General features: G+C 46.4%; 2 protein-coding genes across 3 annotated transcripts in view; one reads left to right on the top strand and one right to left on the bottom strand.

Moving 5' to 3' along the window:
- LOC121866102 (hemicentin-1-like) overlaps positions 1–20,009 on the bottom strand; it is a 58,052-nt gene extending 38,043 nt beyond the window's left edge. For both annotated transcript variants that reach the window (XM_042365698.1, XM_042365699.1), the window contains exon 1: positions 19,341–20,009. The gene's annotated coding sequence lies outside the window, so the exon portion shown is untranslated. The remainder of the gene's footprint in view (positions 1–19,340) is intronic.
- On the top strand, positions 2,906–3,364 carry LOC121866115 (pentatricopeptide repeat-containing protein At3g13150-like). The gene has a single exon (XM_042365712.1). The coding sequence runs from the start codon at positions 2,906–2,908 to the stop codon at positions 3,362–3,364; it is 459 nt and encodes a 152-aa protein (XP_042221646.1).
- Positions 20,010–26,378: the final 6,369 nt, after the last annotated feature.

Here is a 26,378-nt window from a genome sequence, read left to right as displayed (position 1 = left end):
TGGTGAGAGCTATAATGAGACAGGCTGGTAGTCCCCTTTATAATGAAATTCCATCACCTTCACATAGTTAGTTGATCAGTTTCCAGGTGGATAACTTTTCCTATTACACCATCAGGAACGTCTCCACCCCCCACCCTATCCTCCACGGTCTTTCAAGGATCTCTCATTTTGCCGATTATATATTATAGTTCCAGGGTATGTGTATGTGTGTGTGTGTGTGTGTGTGTGTGTGTGTGTGTGTGTGTGTGTGTGTGTGTGTGTGTGTGTGTGTTGTGTGAGAGAGAGTTTCGTTAATGCTCAGCAATTGTTGGTAATTATTGATAGTTTATCCGCTAAAATACTCACTGGAATCAAACACTACTGATATCGTTGAGTGAGTGACGATTTTTCCCCACTAGTTAATGAGGTTAGGGAGCCTGATGACACAGTTAAATAATTACTCAATTAAAAATTAACTCTTGGCAACCCTGATCATGTTTACCTCGCCAAAGGCCACAACAGTTAATGAGCATCGTTTATATAGCAATTTTGGCTGCGTGAAACTCGACACATGATTGGTGGGTTTAAATGACGGTGGTAGTGTTCTGGCGGGATGATTGGAGGGGACGAAGGGGGATCCTAATTGATTGAGGGTATGATGTGTCGACCAATTAAGGAGCTTCGACGGGCGATTATGAACAACGTTTTTTTTTTTTCTTTGGGAAGTAACGGCAGTGACTACTAATTAATTAATGGGCTGATGTTGGTGTGGTGATGGTGGTGGTGGTGGTGATGGTGGGTGTGGTGATGGAGGTAGTGTGTGTGGTGATGGCGGTAGTATGTGTGTGTGAGGTGATGGCGGTACTAGTGTGGTGATGGTGGTGGTAGTGTGGTGATGGTGGTAGTGTGGTGATGGTGGTGGTAGTGTGGTGATGGTGGTGGTAGTGTGGTGATGGTGGTAGTGTCGGGATGGAGGTAGTGTGTGTGGTGATGGCGTTTTAGTGTGGTGATGTGTGGTGGTGGTGTGGTGATGGTAGTGTGGTGATGGTGGTGGTAGTGTGGTGATGGTGGTGGTAGTGTGGTGATGGTGGTAGTGTCGGGATGGAGGTAGTGTGTGTGGTGATGGCGGTAGTGTGTGTGTGTGTGAGGTGATGGCGGTACTAGTGTGGTGATGGTGGTGGTAGTGTGGTGATGGTAGTGTTGCGGATGGGGGTTGTATTATGTTTAATATTAAATAACACACACACACACACACACACACACACACACACACACACACACACACACACACACACACAAGCTACACACACACACACACACACACACACACACACACACACCAGAGAGAGATACAGCTAAACAATTAAGACAGAGAGAACGTGTATTGAGTGAAACATTGACCAGCTTGCAGGCTCAGCTAATTCCCGAATGCGTTTTTTTTAATTCACTCATGCACTCAATAGACCACAAGCCATTAAGAGTTTAGGATTACGGAACCAAGGCTACCACGGGTCGGCTCCCTCACGTTACCTAGAGTTCAGTGTTGAATTTAATTGTGTTATTCAGCTGAGAGATGAGGTTCGTCAGTCCGTCGGTTCGTTTGTCCGAGTCCATTTAGGGATCTCTGGTCGATGTAATTGAATATTATTATTATTATTATTATTATTATTATTATTATTATTATTATTATTATTATTATTATTATTATTATTATTATTATTATTATTATTATTATTATTATTATTATTATTATTATTATTATTATTGCCAGTTTTATCAGACCTTGTAGACCACTAGTTTATTTTCTTGTCTGCTCTCGACCGTGTACGTATCTCATAGTCTTTAGTTAAGACTTACTGTATATACAGTATATCCGTGAAAGTTTGTCACTGGAATAAGTGGGAGTAAAGTCGTTTGATGTTGAGCCAGGCCAGCGTGAAGATCAGCTTTCTCCACGGGGGAGTGAGTGACAGTGATGAGGTCGCGTATACACCTGCTGGGACACCTGAATTTAGTTAACTTTAGTTGAAATTGGTTCATCTTCATACAATAAGGTTATACAACAGTGTGATCTAAAAGTCCCTGTTCATTTGCAATAATTAACACTATAGTTGTTGTTCCTGTTATCCTTACGCTGTTATATACCCTGTTCTACTTACAGTAAATATTGGTAATAGTTCCCTTCCAACTTTTACTGAAACTATTTCCAATATTTACTATAAGTAGGAAAAGGTGAATAATTATATTTTTAATTATTGCGGGTGCACAGGTAAGGGACTTTTCTAACACCAAGTCTTATATTTGGAAGCGTGAGGGAGTGAGTGTGAGTGACCGAATAATGTTAACAATTACAGATAGACTCAGGTGAATATAACATGACTGAGACGTAATATTTTACTGAGTGACGTCGGGAGGATTTACAAGATGGATCTTTATGTAAATGCATGTTGCCAGACAGCATTATAATGAACTACTGAGACGTGGACCATGAGATGCCATGTAGATCACAACAGTGTTACCAAAACGAAAATTAATGAAACATAGATAATTATCGATCAAAAAATATCCTGACTGTAATGGTTAAGGTGGGGTCTAGTAGGATTCAGGTCTAAATAGAACTGTAGAACTGGGGTCTAGCAGGAATGGGGTCTGTTAGGACTGGTCTAATAGGACTGGGGTCTACTGGGGACTGGATATCGTTTGACCTGTGGCAGTATGGATGCTACCAAGCCTACCGTAATAATAATGTAATAACAATGAACTTCACTCATACCTCAGGACGTGGCTACACTGTCGTCCACACACACACACACACACACACACACACACACACACACACACACACACACTGGCCTGAAGGTAAACACGAGGACTATTATTATTACTGGTAATGTGTTACTGGTGAAGTTAACTTTTACTGGTGAATATGTTCAACGTAATAAATATAACACCAAAGAACACAATCACCAACATCACCAGTAAGGACAGTGCCACTAGTATCGCCACCAGTAAGGACAGTGCCACTAGTATCACCACCAGTAAGGACAGTGCCACTAGTAAGGACAGTGCCACAAGTATCACCAGTAAGGACAGTGCTACTAGTATCACCACCAGTAAGGACAGTGCCACTAGTATCACCACCAGTAAGGACAGTGCCACTAGTATCACCACCAGTAAGGACAGTGCCACCAGTATCACCAGTAAGGACAGTGCCACTAGTATCACCACCAGTAAGGACAGTGCCACTAGTATCACCACCAGTAAGGACAGTGCCACCAGTATCACCAGTAAGGACAGTGCCACTAGTATCACCACCAGTAAGGACAGTGCCACTAGTATCGCCACCAGTAAGGACAGTGCCACAACAGCACCAAAAGCCGTGTAAAATGAAGCCTTGTATACAGGGTATCCATTGGCAGAACGAGCCAATGATTCCTGGGGAGGAACTCGTCGACTGGGTGGTTAGGTTAGGTTAGGTTAGGCTCGGTTCGGTTCGGTTCGGTTCAGGGAAAGATTAGGTTATGATAGGTAATGTTCGTGGTAGATTAGGATTATATGTTAAGATATAGATTAACTTAAGCTACAGTCGGGTTAGATTAGTTTAAGTTAGGTTGTGTGACAGGAAGGTTAGGTTAATTTAAGTTCGGGTAGATTATGTTCGGTTATTATATGGGTCCAGATTCGGATAGCAACTTCTGGATAATTGTGTATTTGCTATTTTTACTTCAGTGGCGTGTGAAATGTATCGTATTCTAAAGTTAAATATATCATGCTCCACATCCATGGTAAACGCTCGCGTGTGTGTGTGTGTGTGTGTGTGTGTGTGTGTGTGTGTGTGTGTGTGTGTGTGTGTGTGTGTGTGTGTGTGTGTGTGTGTGTGTGTATGTGTGTGTGTGTGTGATAAAATTAGTGTTTAACTATACATGTGTGCGTGTGTATGACAGCATTGGTGATGAACTTTACAATGTGTGTGTGTGTGTGCGAGTGTGCGTGCTAGATTTACGTCAATATAGTACATTAAATCTTCAGAACTCTTGCAGTACACTGAATATGATATGTTTATGTTTATTCATGACCAAAGCCTTTCAAGAAATAACAATAAACATGTTTTAAATCTCTCTCTCTCTCTCTCTCTCTCTCTCTCTCCCTACACTAACACACATACACACACCTACATCACAGTACGTTGGTTAAATATTGTATTACCACACACATATTAACCTCTGCGTTTGTGTGATAGTTTTGTTTGCTTCATAAATATTCACCAGCTTGTAAATCCAACCGTAACTTGTAATGGGCTCCAGTGTAACTTGAAATAGGAACTCCAGTGTAACTTGTAATAGGGACTCCAATGTACCATAACTTGTAATAGGAATTCCAGTGTACCGTAACTTGTAATAAGAACTCCATTGTATCGTAACTTGTAATAGAACTGCAGTGTAACTTGAAATAGGGACTCTAGTGTACCGTAACTTGTAATAGGAACTCCAGTGTACCGTAACTTGTAATAGGGACTCCAGTGTACCGTAACTTGTAATAGGAACTCCAGTGTAACTTGTAATAGAAACAAATAGGCAAGACTTAAGATATCACAACATCAATATATTAACCATGATATCAAGAGAAGGTAATTGATCTCTTGAGTTCATATAACATACTCATGATATCTACTTACTCTGACATTATCTACTCGTATTTACTCTGACATTATCAACTCGTATTTACTCTGACATTATCTACTCGTGTTTACTCTGATTTTATCTACTCGTATTTACTTAAACATCTACTCGTATTTACTCGAACCATTAACTAAATGCCAAGTGTTCATACTCTCATCACGTTGATATGTTTACCTGAGTATGGTTCAAGCAGGTGAACTAGAGGCTCAGTGTAATTTCTATGTCATTTTAGATGTCATCTTTGTGTCGGGGCTTAAGTGAGTCTTTTGTTCTCACATTTCCAGTTAAATGCTTGATTTAATGGAGGAGCGACTCAGCCTGAAGCTCTTATACCGTGGAGATGAAGAACTTTTATAATGGAAGCTTATATGAGTGTGTCTATAGTTATATGACTGTCTACACCACTTATATGACTGTCTACACCACTTATATGACTGTCTACACCACTTATATGACTGTCTACACCACTTAAATGACTATCTACACCACTTATATGACTGTCTACACCACTTATATGACTGTCTAGACCACTTATATGACTGTCTACACCACTTATATGACTGTCTAGACCACTTATATGACTGTCTACACCACTTATATGACTGTCTACACCACTTAAATGACAATCTACACTTACACGACTGTCTACACATAACTCCCTTGGCAGCTTTGGTCTTCCTGTTGATAAAACACTGCAGCTTGATATGGTTCCTCTGGAGTATCTCAACTTATAGTGAAAATAGAAAATATTAAATTGGGTTTTAGGTTGAGAAATAAAAGACACATCCTACGTCCGACAGTGCTGATAGGCTGTCATACCGTGTGTCCTCTTGTGACGTTTAGTTTGGAGACGCCCGAGAACCACCAGTCGCCACACGTTGTCGATTAACCATAAAACGGTGTTGTATTCAGGGTGAGGGGGGGAGGGGGGAGGGGGTAAATTACTCTGCCTGGAGTTTTAACATTAACAATTAGAGACGTTTTCTGGGAAGTGTGGGAGCCCGACCTGTCCTCTAGGTACAGTAAGTAAATTATATCCTTATCAATATTGTATGACGACTGTTTCTTGGAAAAGTCAATACTGTACTAAAATGTGTGTGTGTGTGTGTGTGTGTGTGTGTGTGTGTGTGTGTGTGTGTGTGTGTGTGTGTGTGTGTGTGTGTGTGTGTGTGTGTGTGTGTGTGTGTGTGTGTGTGGCGCCTTAGAATTTATAGTTGTGTATGTATTTCTTTCTTTGATTGTTTGCGTATACCGACCTGTCTGCGGACATTTTACTTCTCCCGCTGTTGTACACACCTGGCAATTGCTAGTAATGTCTCTTGACTAGATACTTTTATAACTTTTATGTGACTTTGACAACTTTAGCAGTCTGAGGCTGAGGACAAAACTCCTTACAAACTTTCCACCCATTGATATCAACAAGTTTTGTCATTACACCGCCTTTGCATCACGTGATCTGTTTCAGCCAATCAGAAGCTCAGATGTCACTTTGTCTTTTGTTTACGTCACGTGATCTGTTTTGGCCAATTAGGAGGAAGACGTTTCATCCCTGGCAGTTATAACCACTGATGATTGGTTAAATATTAAAAGGTCACATTTGTCGGGTGTAATTCAAATGGGCCCCAGTTCTAATAGAGGTCTTGATGGGTCCCAGTTCTAATAGAGGTCTTAATGGGCCCCAGTTCTAATAGAGGTCTTGATGGGTCCCAGTTCTAATAGAGGCCTTGATGGGTCCCAGTTCTAATAGAGGTCTTAATGGGCCCCAAGTTCTAATGGGTCTTAATGGGCCTCAGTCCCAGTATTTAATTTATGCTTAGGTGTATTAGGAGAGGAACCTAATAGGATTAAGACCTATTAGGATTGAGGTCCACCAGGAGTGAGGTCTATTAGAACTAGGGTCTATTAAGACAAGGCAACATTTGGCCTTCACCATAAAACCTTGACCTAGACCCTAGACCTTAATCTTCACCCTAGGACCTTAACCTTCACCCTAGGACCTTAACCTTCATCCTAGGCCCTTAACCTTCACCCTAGGACCTTAACCTTCACCCTAGGACCTTAACCTTCACCCTAGGACCTTAATCTTCACCCTAGGACCTTAACCTTCACCCTAGGACCTTAACCTTCATCCTAGGACCTTAACCTTCACCCTAGGACCTTAACCCAACATCTCATGACTATAACTTAGTATTAAAATCAACCTGAACACCACAAAGGAATATTTTGGGTGCTTCTATCGCAATTGTGTGTGTGTGCGTTTGCGTGTGCGTTAGTGTGCGTTTGAGTGTGTAATTGTGCGTTTGAGTGTGCGTGTGTGTAAGTGGTTGAGAGATAGACAGACAGACAGACAGACAGACAGACAGACAGACAGACAGACAGACAGAGAGACAGACAGACAGACAGAGAGAACAGTGACGTATATTACGGCTTCAAAACAATAGAGTAAGACCAAAGACATTTTGAGTAGGGAATTTTCTCATCACTATTCTGGCAAGGTGTGAGTTGACCCACTTAATGGAGTGTCTGTCTGTCTGTCTATCTGTCTGTCTGTCTGTCTGTCTGTCTGTCTGTCTGTCTGTCTCTCTCTCTCTCTCTCTCTCTCTCTCTCTCTGCCATTCCTTTCATCACATTTCCTCACTTACGTCTATCTTACGTCGTCAACAGACCTTTGATGTTGTCTCTGCTTCAGCTTATGGTAAAATGGACCAAATTCTTCTCACATCTCATTTACATTACATTACGTCCCCTTACAAGCTCAACTCTTATCTTTCTTAATACTATCGGCCTCTTTAGTAAACTTGTTACCTATTTACTTCATAACTTCTATATCTATCTGTCTGTCTGTCTGTCTGCCTCTCTGTCAAAGGAACCATCAACCTGTAGACGTGAGGTGACAGGAGTTATGACCTCACATGACCTGGTGTTACCGCCACTGACACCATTTAAACTTTTTCCCTAAACAATATCCGGACAAGCAAATTTCCTTCAAGAATTTGTTAGGACAAGTAAATTTCAAACGTCACTTGCCAGGGTTAAGTAAAGTTTTCCACATAATCTGTACAACCTGGGTTATATCAGGTTAGGTTAGGTTAGATTAGCATAAGGGTTCATAATCTTCATGAGCTCCCACGTTCCCTTTAACAGCAGACCATTTATTTATCAACTGAAAAATAACTAAAAACTGGCATAAATTTCTCTCGTGTCCCGAGCCTCTCCATCGACACATGAGGCCTCTGATTACCCTCCGGAAGACACAATTCGTCATATTGGCACCATTAGCCTCACGGACCCCCCCTGCTCGATCTTTACCTTTCTGACGTGTTTTCGTAAGACATTCGTGGTCTCAAGGTTAAAAGGGCATCGTATATGAGGTAACTGTGATCATTATATTTGCAAAGTGTAAGGTCAAAGGGAAGGTCAGAGTCAAAGAGAAGGTCAGGGTCAAAGGGAAGGTCAGGGCCAAAGGGAAGGTCAGGGACAAAGGAAAGTTCAGGGTCAAAGGGAAGGTCAAAGGGAAGGGAAAGGTCAAAGGAAAGGTCAGGGTCAACGGGAAGGTCAGAGTCAAAGGGAAGGTCAGGGCCAAAGGGAAGGTCAAGGTCATGCCTCTAAGACACAGTATCATGAGTCACACGTTGGGGTCTCCCTCGGATGCAGCTCAGCCTGTGGTCGAGTGTTGTTTTTTCTGTTCTTACCGAGAAAAAAGTCAAACTACATGGAATTCCTTTATTTACAAGCTGGTTGTGTTGAAAACTTTGAGGTAGACATCGCGCTCCAGCACTCCCGGACACGTGTTGTATAGTTTTATTTTTATTTCCCGTTGTGACTTTGTGAGGGATAAATCGTACTTGATTTCCTCGTTAATATTAAACCAATATTGACCATGTTTGTTAATTTGAGGCTTTAGTCCTAACCTAACCTAACCTAACCGAACCAACTAGTAGGATTTGAGCTCATTATTACTAGTGGTTGCAAGACCTGGTGCACCTAAGGACTTTGCGGTTATTGATACTGAGAATAGGTTGGGTTGATTAGGGTAGAGCAGGTTAGTGGAGGGTCTATTAAGACTGGGGTCTATTAAAAAAGGGGCTTAATAAGACTAAGGCCACCACCTTCCTCCTCTGTGTCCTTTGATGTAGTGTGTGTGTGTGTGTGTGTGTGTGTGTGTGTGTGTGTGTGTGTGTGTGTGTGTGTGTGTGTGTGTGTGACTCCTCGTGAGGGATTGGTTCTGTCTTATTGGGATGTAGGAACCTCTCCTCCACGTGCCCTGCTGACATGAGATCACTTGTACTCCTTTGTTTCTGTGCCTCTCTCTCTCTCTCTCTCTCTCTCTCTCTCTCTCTCTCTCTCTCTCTCTCACCTAGGTTTGCATCAGCATCTAACCTAAATCAACCAAACTTATTCTAGTTTTAAACTAACCTTACCAAACCTAATTTATTCCTAACCTAACCTAACCTTAATTAATCCTACTTATTCTAAATCTAACCTAATCTGACCTAAACTAACTGAATTAATTTATCCCAAACTTAATCTAACCTAACTTAAACTGTCCCTAACCTATTCTAACAAGTAATTTTAGTATGAAATACCGGGTCTAGGTCCGGTTTACATTACCGAAATTCATTGGTTCAAATTGTCTTCCTAAGTGCTTCAATTTCTTGATTAAAATCTCTTCTGATATTGTTCGCTTTAATAGGATCTAGTCTTGATGGGCCCGACCCTTAGTGGCTCCCAGTCTTAATGGTTCCTAGTCCTGATGGTCCCCAGTTTTAGTGGCTTCTAATCCTGGTGGGCCCCAGTTTTAGTGGCTCCTAATCCTGATGGGCCCCAGTTTTAGTGGCTCCTAGTCCTAATGGGCCCCAGTCTTAATGGCTCCTAATCCTAGAGGGTTCCAGTCTTAGTGGCTCCCAGTCCTAGAGGGTCCCAGTCTTAGTGGCTCCCAGTCCTAATTGACCACCGATCTTAAGTGGACTAAAAAAAGTTATGTTATCTTTGGTTTGATCTTTTAGGCTAGGGCTTATTAAGGCTGGGTCTATTAAACTTGGGCCCATTAAGCTAGGTTGGGGCCTACCAGAACTGGGGCACATTTCACCTGCTCTTTCGAAATCAATAAGAACACAACATGTAAAGCAGCGTCATGGTGGAGGTGTAAAGATAGTTGAGTGTATAGTGTACTGACCGTCATGGAGAACCTACCCAAACCTAACTTAACCTAACCTCGAGGTATGGAAGAGTGAGGGAGGAGAGTGGTAAGAGGTAGAGGGATGAAGAGGATATATCAGGCTGTGCTGATTAGCAGTACTCAGACTCAGACTGGGCGGACAAGATAATATTTGTCAGAAGCTGCGACACCACACCTTACCGTACATGTTTACCAGGGAGGTGATCAGTGTACCAGGATTACTGACCTGTGTCGGGTGAAGGTAATTTATATCTACATTAAGCCACCAACCCGCCTCTAGTCAGCTTGTCAGCATTTCAAAGGAACCGACATGCTGAGAGGCTGTAGACGTGAGGTGACAGGAGTTATGACCTCTCTGACAGATGTTACAGCCACTGTCATCACATTATTGAGGAGGAGGAGTGGAAATTAGGGTAGGTGATCACAGGGGCTGCCTCTGCTTCTCCACACACCCTTAGTGTGAGGTGAAGGGACAAGAGTTATGACATATGTCGAGGGTTACTGGGGCGGGGTTTACACCTCGGCAGCACCGACCCCCTTAAAAACGTTAGGTGCCATCCACCTGCTGGTCGTCTGGCCACTGGGGCTTTTAAGACGTCCCCAATCCTGAGCCTCTTGGATAATACTGGGGAAGTGCTGTTGGTCCTGCAACACCAGTAACTGATGATAGGCAGTGTTTCTTACTACTGCATCCAGAGGCTGCCACACTCTCCGACGAGTGTGTGTGTGTGTGTGTACGGGGGGAGAATTACTTCAGTCTGTATGCTAACTGTCCACGGCTGCCGAGGCCTCTCGGTTATCGCACTCACGTGGTGTGGGGAAATCTTCATCTCCCTCATTGACCAGTTTGTCTGGTGAACGTTCCAGCAGTTGTACCTTCCACTTCTGTCGACACTTGACCAAGACGAACGTACTTCTTGTTTTTACTGGTGGCCCCAAGTCTGATGCTGACGTCAGACTTGGACTAGTCTTTCCAACTTTTACCCGAAGTGGTTTGTTACTTACTGTACAGCCACTTCAATTTTTACTGCTGAGTGGTCAGTGATTCTCCTGGCCTTGAAGGTCATTACCACCCTTGAGAACAGCAGTTTTACCAGTCTTAGTGAGTCAAGGAGCACCCTTGAAACTTTAGAATCTTTTAACCCACTCCACCCTCTGGAGTGGCTCTTCTTAATTAGGCTGTCAGGTTAGTTTCTACTGGATACCGGACACATGTGAATTTATCGGGAAATGAGAAGGCGAACAAGGTGGCCAGGGCCGCCTGTCCAGTCCAAGTCCAGTACTGTAACCATTCCCATACAGGGATATGCGTTCTGGTACTAGAACTGCTGCATGTAATGCCTGGAGATTACAACACAGATTCGCCCATGAACATTTAACCGAATGCCAGGATATGGGAGACAGCCTCGGCCAGATTTTGTATTGGCCACTCTAGGTTGACACACAGCTACCTGATGACCCAAGAGCCCCAAGCAGTATGTGATGAGTGCCTGGTCCCCTTGACTATTAAACCCTTGCTGGTTGAGTGTCCTAAACTGGAAGACATTAGGAGGCGGCATCTGTCCATGACTCAGGGAGGGGATGGTTGCTATAGACTGCCCTTGGTTGTTGGAGATGTCTCATATACAGAGGATAGAGTTTTAAGTTTATCGAGTTTATCCAGAAAATATAAAGTGGTTTTATAATGTTTTGATTATAGTTTTACGTATAACAAGTTTGTGTTATATATTTAATGTTATATAATACAACTTTTAAATAGAAAACCATTTATAAGTGAATAGGTGGACACATGACCGACTGTTGAGACGCCAGATGAACTATACAGGCAGAGTCGTGGGCCGGGACTTACGGCGCTGTGCAGTTTGTTTACCCTCAGACCTAACTACCACATGCTTTACTTTTCACAATGGTTTAGTTACGACCATAATCTAAAATAGCAGTAGAGTAAGGCAGACCCCAAGAGCTCATCATCTTGCCTCAATACATTTAAACATTGAAGAAAATATTCCAAGGCAACATCGATAAGCACACGCCACAAATACAACTACATTGACTTTGTAAACGACGGGAAATAAAATAATAACAACACGTTAACGTAATTCCTATAATATCAAGAAAACAATGACACGAAACTGCAAGTAAAAGAAAATATTGTATTTATTTATACCGTATTTTTCTCAAAACACAGAATATTGTCCAACATATTTCAGGCGATAAGGTGAATTATTTCTCTTTTTTCTTTGCTCAAAATTCACAGAAAACACACAGGCGCAGACATAGACTGTCAGCCACAACAAAACACTGTCTATTATTTATGATGATTGCTGTCAGGTTATGGTGCGCCTCGCCTCTCTGCCCGTTCTTCTACACCCTCTCCGCGTGCGTGCGTGAGTTTAATTCAAGCTTTGTAAAACGCACGTAACTAGGTGCCTTTAGGCTAAGTTGTAACACAAAGGAAAACCTGTTAAAACGTGCAACTAAGTGAACGCACATAGTCAAGGTATAGTCTCAAGACACTTTTGACATCATTTTATACATTTTATTTGTGTTCTCACCAAAGCAAACCGGTTGGGAGCCTTCTTACATCTCCAATTGCGTGGGAAATTCAGTGTGGAAATCTTGCAAAGAAAATTGAACGTGGAAATCTTATAAGGAAAATTCAACTCAGAAATCCAAGTCTGCCGAAGCAGACTTAGAAGCAATGTAATACTTGTGTATAACCATAGACAGGTAAGATGAGGTAATACCCACAGGTGGACAGAACCGTCTCGTAGGCTGTCTACTTTGTTGTATTGTTCTGTCTTCACTTCTCACCAAATAATTTATTTTATGCTTCGCCAATTTTTTCCTATTTTTTTTATTCCTTGCCCTCAGATTTGTTGCCTTTACCCTTTGCCAAGTATTTTCTTCTTGTCATGTATATTTTAACCTTCGTCGTGTATATACCAAGCCAAATAATTCTCAGTCCTCGTCAATTTTGTTTTATCTTTTACCAAAATATTTTTTTACCTCGCCAATTACTTTTTTCCCTTGCCACTTTTTTTTTTTATATATTTAGATATCTGTTTGCCTTATTAACTGTTTTAAACCACTCGCCAAATATTATTTACCCATCGCCAAATATTGTTTACCCCTCGCCAAATATCTTTAACCCCTCGCCAAATAATTTTGATTGGAATATTATTGATAGAATCGGTCCTATTAATGAGTTAGTATTACCGGTGTCCACAAGGTGAGTCTCTCTCTCTCTCTCTCTCTCTCTCTCTCTCTCCATCATCATCTCAATCTCCTCGTCTCTCTCGCGTCAAAGTTCACCCATTGTGATGCACAGAAAATAACATGCAGGTCAACAAGGCCTTATGGTGACCAGGGAAGAAAGGGTAAACAAAAGTCCTTGTCTAGTTTCAGTGTTTTAAGCCTTTGTTTACCTGTCCTGTCTTCTCCACAGCCTTGAGGGGTAAAGGTGAGAGAGAGGAAGGAGGAGGAGAAGGAGTTGGAGGAAGAGAAAGGAGAGGAAGGAAAAAAGGATGAGAAGGAGGAAAGAAGAGGAAAATATGGAGGAAGATGAAAAATGGGGAAAAAGAAAGAATGGAAGAGGATGAAGAAAGGAGTAGGAAGAAAAGGAGGTGGAACAGGAAGTAGAAGAAAAAGAAAAGGGGAGGAGGAGGAGGAGGAAGGAGTTGGCCTCAAGGAGACACACACACACACACAACACTATTGATTTTGAGAGGTGAAGGTCACAGTGACCCAGCTAAGACATTATAGTTAATCATGTTGTTGTATTTGTTCTATACACTTCACGGTGTTGGTGTCATTTGCCGTCATTCTAAATTAAGTTTAACCTTTTTAGAATGAATTTTTCTCTGGCGCCATATAACCTCGACTGTTGCGGCACTAAGATCGTATGTATATTCATTCATTCATTCATTGTTGTGTGCAGTTAGTTTACTGTAGAGATAAAGAGCATTATGGTAACGAGTCTCTAGCGTTATGTGATAGACTACCTTTAGTGCCCTGTGTGTGTGTGTGTGTGTGTGTGTGTGTGTGTGTGTGTGTGTGTGTACTCGGCCCATCAGAGGCGGTTCTTGGTATCCCCCCTGACAAAACACGTCCATCAGTTAGTACAAGTTTGACCCAAATTGTTAAGCTAATGCGAACCATTCTCAACACTCGTTAAGAAAGACGGGAGATCGTTTACAGTGAAATGACGCTCTGTAACTTCATTGACCTTCCTTCCTCCTCCTACCTCCCCTTCCCACCTTCCCCTTCCCACCTTCCCCTTCCCCCTTTCCCTACTTCCCTTTCCTACTCCCCCTCCCCAAACCTACCCCCCACACCCACCTCCTCCCCCTCCCCCACCCCACCTCCCCACCCCTCCCCACCTCCCCACCCCCCTCCCCACACCCCTCCCCCCACCCCCCTCCCCACACCTCCACCTCCCCCACGCCCATGTTGAAGCTCTCCAAGGAAGACGTACGGCTGCCGCCTCTCCCTTCGTAGTATTAAATCTTCAGGTAAGGTTAATCGCGAGGCATTCCTCAATAATGAGCCCAACTGAGGTAGCATTTTTCTTTCAGCAACGTATACACGCCCAGGCATTCAGGTTTTTAGATATTCCAAGAGTCTTCGTAAGGCTCAGAAAGTACATTTTGTGTTTGCGTGTAAGTGCCTCCTCTTGAGAGAAAACTTGCAAAATGTAAGAGAGAGTTTTAAGTAACTACCCGTGAGTAGCTGTCCTAAGAGAGTTTAAGTTGTTTGTCTGTCTTCCTGTGCTTCAACAACTACGTTCTTTAGGTACACACACTTAGATCGGTCCGTACACTAGACAAGAACTATTAAAATTTAAGGAAAATACTTGTTTAAAGGATTATTGATGTTATATAAAGTATTACTGCACTTCACCCTAACCTGATATCCCTTTACCTAACCTAACCTAACTTGATATTCCTTAATCTAACCTAACCTAATTTAGCCTAACCTGACCCATCTCATAACAGCCCCAAAAAAGTATTAGGATTGGATCTCATTATAGCTCAAGATCAGTAAGACAAGTACCCATTAATATTAGGCTCTCCTCTCTATGGTCAGGAGGCTAGGGAGTGTTCAGTCGAATCACCCCCTCCTACACGACCCATCACTCCCTACACGACCCATCACTCCCTACACGACCCATCACCCCCTACACGACCCATCACCCCTCACACAGGAATAATTGACACCAATAACTGAATGGCAACAAGTACACATAAGCTCTGACGGAATACTCCTACTATTTTGTATATGTGCGTGAACGTGTGTGTGTGTGTGTGCGTGAACGTGTGTGTGTGTGTGTGTGTGTGTGTGTGTGTGTGTGTGTGTGTGTGTGTGTGTACAACTTCAGTGACGAAATACTTTATCTAAAAGCGATAATTTTCTCGTTAAGTAAAACATTTTCGCCTGGATGATTCTTTTGGTGTAGTTTAGGTCGAGCTGGGCGGACGAGTGTGTGTTTCAGTTCCCGGGTGACTGGTGGGGATGATGATAGCAACAAAGGTATCACAGTGTAGAGGCAACACAATAGAGCTACAAGGGTGAGAATATAATACAAAGGGAGTCTCACTGTCAAACACGACTGCTATAGCTGATTTTTTTATTTTTTTTTTAGTTAGGGATATAAAGCAGCCCGTTTTCTGTGTAATATTTAACACTAGGATAATCTACAATAAATCCTGAACCTGTTGTTATAGAATTTATCCCCACGTTACAGCAACTAAGATCTTTAATCATCATGTACTGTTAGTTATTAAATACACAAGTTATCACCAATCAAAACTTTAGGAGGATGTATCTGCGTTTATCTTGATTTAATCCGAACACCTTAATTTGTCTTTCGGAAAATGAGGGTTGGTTAGGTTAGGTTAGGTTAGGGGTAATTTTTTTTCCTCCACTTATCAGCAAATTAGTCCATCATTCGGTTAGTCGATCTGTTCTACGTTATTTTGTTACGGTCTTCATTGTCCTGTGTTAATGCAATATAAAAGTGGCGTACCCTGTGATGTTTGGTAAGGTCTATAACATCCTTCTCACATCAAACCTGGACCGGGGATCGAACACAGGATACAGTAGTGAGAGGTTGGATAATCTTGTTTAAGTTAATCTCCAAGCAGGTACCGAACTCGGGTGTATAACAATCGAACCTAATTTAGCCTCATCTTAACCGGTTTAAACACAACGTAACATAACCACTTTTAGACTTACCTAACCTAACCTAACCTAACCCACCACTAAATTAACCGTATCACACGGACAATCTCCACCCCGCCCCCTCCACCTTAAGAATCTCGTCCCCAGCGTTACTTGGCATGGGGATTCTTCAGGTGATCCAATTAACCTACACTAACCCAACCCACCATTAATCTAATCTAACCTAATCTTACCTAAGCTGATCCACCCCCAATTTTAATCTAACCCATTACAGTTTTAAGAGTGAACTTCCGGCTTGGTTTCCGTGTGTATGTTAGTTTGGCTCAATAATTTGACAGGGTTAATATGGCCACACTGTCCAGGAGAACGAGAAAAACAATAAAAGGAGTGAACATTATCTCTGGCTAAGTAGACCCGTTAGTTATATGTTGACGTTTACTGTAATGTAGTGGAAGCAAGAGTGGGTGTGAGTGTGTGGGCGTGGGTGGGTGTGGGTGTGTGTGGGTGTGTTGTGGTGTTACTTTTGCCTAAGTCTTCTGTTGAACTTCCTGCCACATGTTGTAATAGCAATCTTTTTAAATCCTGCTGCGGTGGATAGATTTCACAGTGCCACTTGTCTGATTTCTCTCTCTCTCTCTCTCTCTCTCTCTCTCTCTCTCTCTCTCTCTCTCTCTCTCTCTCTCTCTCTACCTGTGCGAGTGTTTGTGTCGATTCACTATTTCCTGTTATAGTTTTGAAGATACAAAGCTGAAATTTGGTATGGAGATGAGCGTGCACCCCAAACATGTTTCAAAGGTGTAATTTCTGAGGTTGGGCGGCTACCACTCCCAGAGGTGGAACTCTCTCTTTAAAAACACGTCTATATTGAGGCGAGACCCCCCCCCCTGCACACGACGACCACCATAGACTCTCATCTGCCCACCTCCGACGTCTCCACCTTCTCGGGTTTCTTGTTTCAGTATTATCCTTTTTCGTAATTTTTTTCCTCATTTCTATTATTTTATTTTTTGCTAATATTCTATCTTTCATAAAAAGACTTTTACAACATGTTTCCTCCTCTACTAGTCCGCTGTGTTCTTTGTTACAGAGGACCTAACCCGATTGATTGGTGATCACACGATTATTTCAGTGAAAGGCGTTCAGCAAGGGGTTCCCCTCGCCCCACTATTATTCTGTCGAATGACAAAACAGCTCATACAGACAGTCTATCGAGCGAAGGCATTATTTGGTTCTTAGAAGACGGCACTCTAACGAGTTCGGTGGATCCAGTCTCAGAGAACATCAGACGAGTGATGGTTCAAGGAGAGGCAGTAGGCGTCACCCCTCGGAGCGCCACTGAACACAAATAATATCGCTCTCGTCTTCCAAAATAACTGGGCGACATGAAGAGAATGGAGGAAAGAATGTATCACCTGGGTGCTCACGATGCCTTGTACCTATTCACAAAAGCCATGGCTGGCATACTGCCTGAGTTGAACATCGTCATTCACACCACAAATTAAGGGAGTACGATAACTACTAAAATTCACACTCATAAAAGCCGTGATCCTCTTCTTATAGGACTCTCAATGGGAACAAGTAAATCTCCGGTCAGCCAAGGAAGAACTGACATCCGCAATACCTGTATTTTCCAGATCCCATCGCCAGCATTCCTATCCTCCTGTATAGCAACGAACAGTTTGGAAAAATTGTTCTAGAAGGGTTACAGGAGTAAATGACTCAAGATGTATGGAGGTAATCACCCAGTGAAGAAAATCACATCCCAAGCAGCCAAAGAAGCCCACTGGGACTAGCCAATCGTAAAGAGGATTGCCTCATACATACTTAAGAGGACACCAACTCACCTGAGACCTCATCTTGCTTCTCCTGTCCACAGTATTTAAAAGTGCCTCTGTAGCACCAATTGTACAGACCAAAACGGCATCCTAGCCCTCAACTGCGGTTCCTTCTGGGATGGCACGTGAGGTGATATGACAACACATGCCCAGTAGGACTCACAGTGCTGGTGAATATAAACGAAGGGAACACTGCACTTGGAGCGATACCATATTTAATCCAGAACTGTTTCAGTGTCTCAAGCTATGAACTGACAGTTTATAGATGGAGAAACACAGAGACAGTAACACAAACACAATAACACAGAAATTCTAACACAGACACTTAAGAGGAAGTATTGTGACGAGGTTGGTTTGTGAAATCACGTAGTCAGGTCACGAAAAATGCTTGTGTTACTATGTTAGTACTGCCGGCTGAGTGTGTGAGCCGCTGAGCCAGCGTTGGAATAAATAAGTTATCACTAAGAATGGTTTTCATATATATATATATATATATATATATATATATATATATATATATATATATATATACACACGAGTATATTGTAATGTGGGGGGGGGGGACTGATATTTACCCTGGTTTCCTTTACATCATCAATGTATTGTACTCACCTGAAGGAGACAGTAAGAGGGGAGAGACAGAGGCCGTGTGAAGCTTGGCTGCTGCAGGTGGTGGTACTGAGAGCTTGTATTGAGGTCACAATTAACACGTTAGTTGAAGGTAACACTCGATACTTGAACCCTCAGACTCAGTCCAACTGGGGGTCTCTTGTTAAGTGTCTTAGTGTTTCGTAGTTCTGTGATCACTCTCAGGGAGAAGTTGCATAGAGATATTCCTTTCTCACCTTTATAACCTTGAAGTACTTTCGTAGGCGAGGATTTCTTGTGTTACATTTCACTTAGTAATTCCTTTTGTCACTTAAGTAAACTTGTGTGATATTTGTTGCATGGACGTGTTGTGTTGTTTTGTGTTAAATGGCAGTGGTTTGATAATTAGTCAGTTCATTAAGTCTCAAAACTGAGGCGGTAGTTCCGGTGAGAGAAACACACGGTCGTAATACTACAAGTAAACACTGACGCAAGAAACACTGAGCAACTGTTGGGTGTAGCGGAGTGTAGTGTAGCTCGACGGTACACACACACACACACACACACTATGACACCGACACGTCTATAGGTACTGCCTCTCGCCTTCACTCACTCGGACAAGATGAAACACTTAATTCACATTTATAACCCTTATAATATACCACAGAAAAGTCGTCATACTTAGCACTTAAAAAGTTTGGGGTGAGTTTCGGTGTGTGGCGTCTCTACTTTACGACATTAATAAGAAACATTAAAACTTTCCCCCTATCAATGTTGAGTCCGACACCAAGTAACACGAAACACTATAATATTAACAGTGTCCAGAGGAGTAACTTTAAAAATACTCTACAGTACATATGGAGGGAAGGAATCGTCAGGTAAAAATTCCTATCTTACCAAGTGGAGTTGGGGCCCTGGAGAACAGCGCGGTGTTTCAGAGACGCTCAGAAAGTTTGTAACAGGGAAACATTATGCGTCGTCCAGAATAAGATTTTCAGAACATGTCTCTCTTCCTCTCCTTCCTGAAGTGTATAAGTCAATACTGGAAGTACCTTAGCCAAGTCTTGTGTATTGCATTACTCTCGATCTTTCCTCCACTTGTTCATTTGTCTTGAATGTCGTCATCCTCACTTAACCGGGACCTATACGCAAAGTTCAGTTGAAATATCGCACATCCATCCACGGATTTAAGAAGAGAGGCTGGTAGTTATCATCTAGCTAAAACATCAAAGAAGGAATTGTAAATATTCGACGAATTTATGCTAAATTAGCTTTTGATATTACACAATGCGTTTGATGTTTGTATACACTTAATGTCACTAGTGGAGACGGATGTGTCTTTCCTCTACCCTGCCTCATATAGGAGTCCTAACACGTACATCTTCTCTATTTTCAGATATGGATAATCTTTCAAGGTGTCTCGGGTAAGTGCAGCAGCTGTGTTTCGACGGATGCGGCACAGAAGAAGTTAAGCCGCAAGTTGCCCCTCTACGGGTGCGGCACAGCAAGAGCCGTCGGGTTTGGAGGTAAAGGGTTCGATGCGTCAGCTCGTGGCGTGATGGTCCACCACTGACTGGCTGACTGCTGTACACCATACACCCGCCACCCGCCCGGACCTGCCCCCTCACATGCGCACCTCGCTCGCACGTTCTCTCTCTCTTTACGCATTTCTCTCTCTCTCTCTCTCTCTCTCTCTCTCTCTCTCTCTCTCTCTCTCTCTCAAAATCTTCAACTCCAATTTTCACTCTTTCATTTTACTCTTATCTTTACTCTCGCTTCACGACATATCATCAAGATACTAAACTCCCCTATAACTGGGACACTTCTCTAAGGGGAAACTAATTACATAATCCCCCAATCCTAATGGGCCTCGGTCCTTAATATCCCAGGCCTAGTTATGGACCACAAACCTAATGGGTACCCCTAAACTGATGTCCCACAACTTAATACTGTCAGTCTTAATGGGTAACTTAGGGTGCTTAAAGTTCATTTGATTCCGGGGTGCCTTAAGTTCACGTGATCCCGGGGTGCCTAAAATTCAGTTGGTTCCTCCTTCCTTCTTTCCTCCCTCTCTCTCTCCTTCCCTCCCTCGCTTCCTACTATCCTTCCTTCCTCCCACCCTCCCCTACCTTCCTCCCTCCCCTACCCTCTGCCTTCCTCCCACCCTCCTCCTTCCTCCCATTCTCCTCCTCCTCCTCTCCTTCCCTCCCTCTCTCTTCCTCCCTCCCTCCTCCTCCTCCTCCTCTCCCTCCCTCCTTCTCTCCCTCCCACCCTCCCTCCTTCTCTCCCTCTCCTCCCCTCTCCCTCCTCCCTCCTCCTCTCCCTCCCTCCTCTCTCCCTCCCTCCTCCCTCCTCCTCTCCCTCTCTCCCTCCTCCTTCTCCCTCCCTCCTCCTCCTCCCTCCTTCTCTCTCCTCCCTCCTCTTCTCTCCCTCCCTCCTTTCTCTCTCCCTCCCCCTCCCTCCCTCCTCCTTCTCTCCCTCCCTCCCTCCTCCCCCTCCCTCTCCTCCCCTCCTCCCTCCTCCCTCCTCCTTCCTCCCTCCTCCTCCCTCCTCTCTCTCCCCCTCTCCCTCCCTCCCTCCCTCTCCCTCTCCCCTCCCTCCTCCCTCCCCTTCTCCCTCCCTCCTTCTCTCCCTCTCTCCTCTCCCCTCCCTCCCTCCTCTCTCTCCTCCCCCTCCTCCCCTCCTCCTTTCTCTCCCTCCCTCCTCCTCTCCCTCCCTCCTTCTCTCCCCTCCCCTCCCTCCCTCCCTCCTTCTCTCCCTCCCTCCTCCTCTCCCTCCCCTCCCCTCTCCCTCCCTCCTTCTCTCCCTCCCTCCTTCTCTCCCTCCCTCCCCTCTCTCCCTCCCACTCTCCCTCCCTCCCTCCCCTTCCTCTCTCCCCTCTCCTCTCCTCCTCCCTCCTCCTCCCCCTCCCTCCTCCTCTCTCCTCCTCCTCTCCTTCTCCTCCCTCTCTCCCTCCCTCCTCCTCCTCCCTCCTCCCTCCTCCCTCCCTCCTCCTCTCTCCTTCCCTCCTTCTCTCCCTCCCCCTCCCTCCATACCTTAATCTCTTCATCTGTCTTTCCTCAACCTTCTTCCTTTCGCCGTCCTTCTCCTCCTTTCCTTTCTTCCCCCCATGCCTACTTCCTCCCAAACATCCCTCCTCCTTTCCTTCCTTGCCTACTTCCCTCTTTCCCTTCCTCCATACCTTCCTTTATTATCTCCATACCTTCTTACCTCTTTCTTCCTTTTCCTCCCTCCTTGCCTATTTTCCTCTCTCCCTGTACCCTGCCATCTCACCCTGCCTCTTTCCCTCTCTCCCTACCTTCTTCCCTCTCTCCCTACCTTCTTCCCTCTCTCCCTATTTCCTACCAGAGTCAGGGGCCCCCCAGCGGTATGTCAGGGGTTCCATGGGACTACCAGGGGGGGCCCCCAGAGGCCCTACCAGAGTTATGGGCCCCATGCCATGGCCAAGGGCCTCAAACCAGGGCCAGGGGCCCCATGGGACTACCAGGGGGCACCCAGGGGCGCTATGGGAACACCAGGGGGTCCCCAGAGGCCAACAAGGGCCAGGGGCCCCATGGTACTAATAGAGGTCACCCAGAGGCCTGCCTGCCGTCCTACTTGCCTGCTTGGTTGTTTACCTGCTAGGCTGCCTGCTTGCCTGCAAGCGTGTATGCGTTCCTGCTCGCCTGTCTTTTGCCTGCAGTTCTGCTTGCAGGACTACTTGCCTACCTGACTGACTGTCTGCCTGGCTGTCTGTCTGCCTACTTGCGGGCTTTCCTGCAGTCGTGCCTGCCTGCCTGCTAGCCTGCAGGACTATATGTCGAATTGCCGGTAGTCCAGGCTGCTTGCCATCCTGCTTGCTTGCTTGCTTGCCTGCGTGCCTGCCTTTAGGACTGCTTACCTGCTTGTCCTCTTGTCTACAGTCTTGTTTGTCTGCATGCCTGCCTGTCTCCCTGCCTGCTTGCATGCTTGCCTGATTGTCTGCCTGCTTGCTTAATGACGTTCCTGTTTGCTTGTCTCTCTGCCTACCTGCTTGCTTGCTTGAATGACTGCCTGCTTGTCTGCCTGCAGTCATTCCTGCCTTCTTGCCTGATCTGCCTCAGTGCCTGCTTGCCAGCAGTCCTTCCTTCCTGCCTGCTTGCCTGCCTACTTGATGCCTGCTTGCGTGCATTCCTGCCTGCCTACGTGCTTGCCTGCTGGTCTGCTTTCCTGCCTACCTGCTTGCAGCCTTGACTGCCTGTTTAAACTGTAATAATAATAATAATAATAATAATAACAATAAACGGTTTATTAATAGAGTTGCAGCCGGTGGCTGAAAATATACAGACTTACATTAGATTTAGACATAATGATATAATATGCATTGAATACATTTACAGGGCTGTGCAGTACATAAATCAGGAGTTGTTTATTTTAACAATAGATGGGACGGTGCTGTTCTTATATCTATCGGTGCGGGCTCTTATGGGCTGAATTTTGTTGTAGTGGCGGACTGCGAGAGGTGGGTGGGGGACTGCCGGTGGCAGGAGGTGGCGATGGCGAGGGTGGTGCAGTAGTCCCCTGCCAAACCTTTCCAGTGCTTGGTGGTGGAGGTCACTGAGGGATGGCATTTTCAAGGTGGAGAGAGCGTTGGTGTAGTCGGAGTATTCTGCTTGTCTGCAGGCCTGCTTGCCTGCTTGTCTGCAGGCCTGCTTGTCTGCAGGCCTGCTTGTCTGGCCGCTTGCCTGCCTGTCTGCTTGCATGCTTGCCTAGTTGTCCACTTTCCTGCTTGCGGGCCTGTCTGCCTGCCCTTCTGGCAGACTTCTTGCCTGCAGTTCTTCCTGCCTGTCTACTTTCCTATCTGCTTACTTGCTTGCAGGCCTGGCTGCTTGTGTATCTGCCTGATTGCGTACAGCCCTGACTGCTTTCTTGCCTGCAGTACTGCCCGTCTGCCTGCCTGGCTGTTTGACTGCCTCCCTGCCTGTCTGTCTGCTTGCTTGCTTATCTGCCTGCCTGTCTGCCTGTGTACTTGCCTGCCTGCCTGTCTGCTTGCCTGCCAACCTCCTTGCTTCCTTGCCTGCAGTCCTTAATGCCTGCTTGCCTACTTTTCTGCCTGCCTGCATGCCTGCCTACTTACAGTCCTTCCTGCCTGCTTGCCTGCATTCCTGCCTGGCCGTGTGTCCGCCTGATTGCGTGCAGCACTGACTGCCTGCTTGCCTGCTGTACTGCCCGTGCACAGAGGGCCTCACATGGGCCCACCGAGTGTCCCAGGGGACCAAGGACCCCCACAGGGGCCCAAGATCCCTCCTAGGGGCCCTCCCAGCTGCCCAGGGGCCCTCCCAGGAGACAAGGGGTTCTGTCAGGGGCCCAGGGGCCCTCCAAGAGGTTCAGGAACCTTCTTAGGGGCCCAGGGACCAGCCCAAAGGCCCAAGATCCTTCCTAGGGGCCCAAGAACAGCATCCCCAGGGAATCAGAGGCCCTCCCAGTTGTCCAGGGGACAAGGGGTCCTGTCAGGGGCTCTTCAAGAGGCCATGGAACCTTCTCATGCGCCCAGGGACCCAAAACAAAAGCCCTCTCAGGGGGTCCTCCTAAGGACCCAGGAGCCCCCCCCCCTCCAGGGGCCCAGAGACATTTCCAAGGGTTTAGAGGCCGTCCCAGGGTCCAGGAGCCCTCTCGGGGGCCTAGTAGCCCTCTTAGGTGCCCAAGGGCCCTCCCAAAAACCCACGAGCAATCCCGGGGGACCTCCGATGACCCAAGGGACCCTCCCAGGGGCCTTGGGGACCTCCGAGGGGCCCAGAGGACGGCCGAGAGGTACAGGGAATAGCCGAGGGTCCAGGGGACCACCGAAGGGTCATGTTGACCTCTGAGGGGCCCAGTAGCCATCTCAGGGGATCAGAACCCCTCCCATCTGTGCAGAAGCCCTCTCAAAAGCCATCCCAAGGGCCCAGGAGCCCTCTCAGGGGCTGCCCCAGGAGCCCATTCGCCCTCCCAGGGGCCAGGGACATGACCAGTAGTCTAGAGGCCCTCCAAGGGTCCCTCCCAGTGCCCAGGAGCCCTAACAGGCGCACAGGGGCCATCTCAAGGGTGGTTTCAGGTGCCCAAGGGCCCTGTTGAAGGTCCAGGAATCATCTCAGGGGCCCTCTTAGCTGACTAGGAGCCCTCTTATGGGTCCAGGGAACCTCCCTGGGACACAAAGCAAGCCCAGAGGCCCTAACAAGGGTCTTCCCAGGGGCCATGGGGACCTCCGAGGGGCTCAGGGGAAAGCCGGGGGGCCCAGAAATGCTGCGAGGGTCCCAAAGGCCTTCCCAGGGAACCAGGAGCCTTGCCAGAGTACCAAGGGCCCGCCCCTGGGCCGATTAGGACTCCCAGGCGCCTTTCCAGTTGCTGCCCTCCCAGGGGTCCAGGGATCCGCTCACATGCACTCTCAGGTTCCTAAGGGGCTTTCTGGGGACACCAGGTACCCTACCAGGGAAACAGGAGCCCTCTCTTGGAACCAGGGGCCATCTTAAGGGACCAAGAGACCTCCAAGGGGCCCTCTGAGAACCCCACGGACATTCCCAGGGGACCACAGACCCTCTTAAGAGACCAGGAGCCGGCTTTTGGGCGCAGGGTCCCTACCAAGGACCCAATGACCCCTAGAGCCACCGCCAGGAGCCCAGGGGCCCAGCCAGTGGTCCAAAGGCTCTCTCAGTGGCACATGGACTCTTCCAAAGACCCAGGAGCTCTCCTAGGGGCACAGGGCCTTTTAGTTGCACAGGGGGCCTCCCAGGGACCATGGGGACCTCCGAGGGGCCCAGGGGACATCCGAAAGGTCCAGGAGATTGTCCAAGGGGCCCAGGGGACCTCCGACAGGCTTATAGGACCTCCAAGGGGCCTAGGGACCCTCCCAAGGGACCAATGGCCCTGCTAGGGGCCCAGGGTCTCGCCCATGGGTCGATTAGCCCTCCCAGGGACCCATCAAGAGACACAGGAGCCCTCCCATGGGCACAGCGGCCAACCGAGTTACTCAGAGGCACAGCGAGTAGTCCAGGGGAACAGGGGTCCACCGAGTTACCCAGGTGCCCAAAGACCCTCTCAGGGGCCCAGGAAACCAGAGGGCCTCCCAGGGGCCTAAAGTCTCTCTCAGGGGTCCAGAGACGTCTCAGGAGCCCAGGGGCTCTCCCAAAGCCCAAGAACTCTTCCTAGGGACTAGGGGCCTTCTCAATTTCCTAGGGGCCCTCCCAGGGGCCATTCAAGAGGCTCAGGAACCTTCTTCTAGGCCCAGGAGTCCTCTCCAAATCCGATTAGCCCTCCCAGTGGCCTTCTTAGGGCCCTTCCAGTGGCACAGGAGTCCTCCCAGGGGCCCAGGAGGCCTTCACGTTGGCCCACCGAGTGTCCGAGGGGACCAAAGACCCCCCAGGGGCCCAAGACCCCTCCTAGGGGCCCTCCCAGCTACCCAGAGGCCTTTCCAGGAGACAAGGGGTCATGTCAGTGGCCCCCAAGAGGCCCAAGAGCCTCCTTAGGGGTCCAGGGGCCCTCCCAAATGCTCAAGATCCTTCCTAGGGGCCCATCACCGTCAATCACACCAAAACCGTAGTCATGCACTTCAGTACCGCCACCACTCCAGTGCAAGCTCCAGCAGTAACAGTGGGTGCCCATCCTCTCCAGTTAGTGCAGTCTGCCAAACTCCTGGGTGTAACTATAGACCACATACTGGACTGGAAGGCTCATGTAAACAACACAATCAAGGCAGCCTCGGACCGACTCTACATGCTACGACGACTCAGGTCACTTGGGGTACCCACGCCAGAGCTGAGGATTATCTACAACGCATTTATTCTCCCAAATTTAACGTATGTGTCACCAGCCTGGTCGTCTTCTCTCAACTCTACCCAACAACGTCAGCTAGAGAAGGTACAGAAGAGGGCCTGCAGAATCATGATCGGTGCAGACTACTCGGGCTACAACAACGCTCTCTCCATCCTTGAAATGCCATCT

The sequence above is a fragment of the Homarus americanus genome, unplaced genomic scaffold (genome assembly GCF_018991925.1).
Source record: "Homarus americanus isolate GMGI-L3 unplaced genomic scaffold, GMGI_Hamer_2.0 scaffold9514, whole genome shotgun sequence".
In the NCBI taxonomy this organism is placed as follows: Eukaryota; Metazoa; Arthropoda; class Malacostraca; order Decapoda; family Nephropidae; genus Homarus; species Homarus americanus.
The sequence above is the reverse complement of the archived record's forward strand: the minus strand, read 5'-3'. Positions and strand labels throughout refer to the sequence as shown.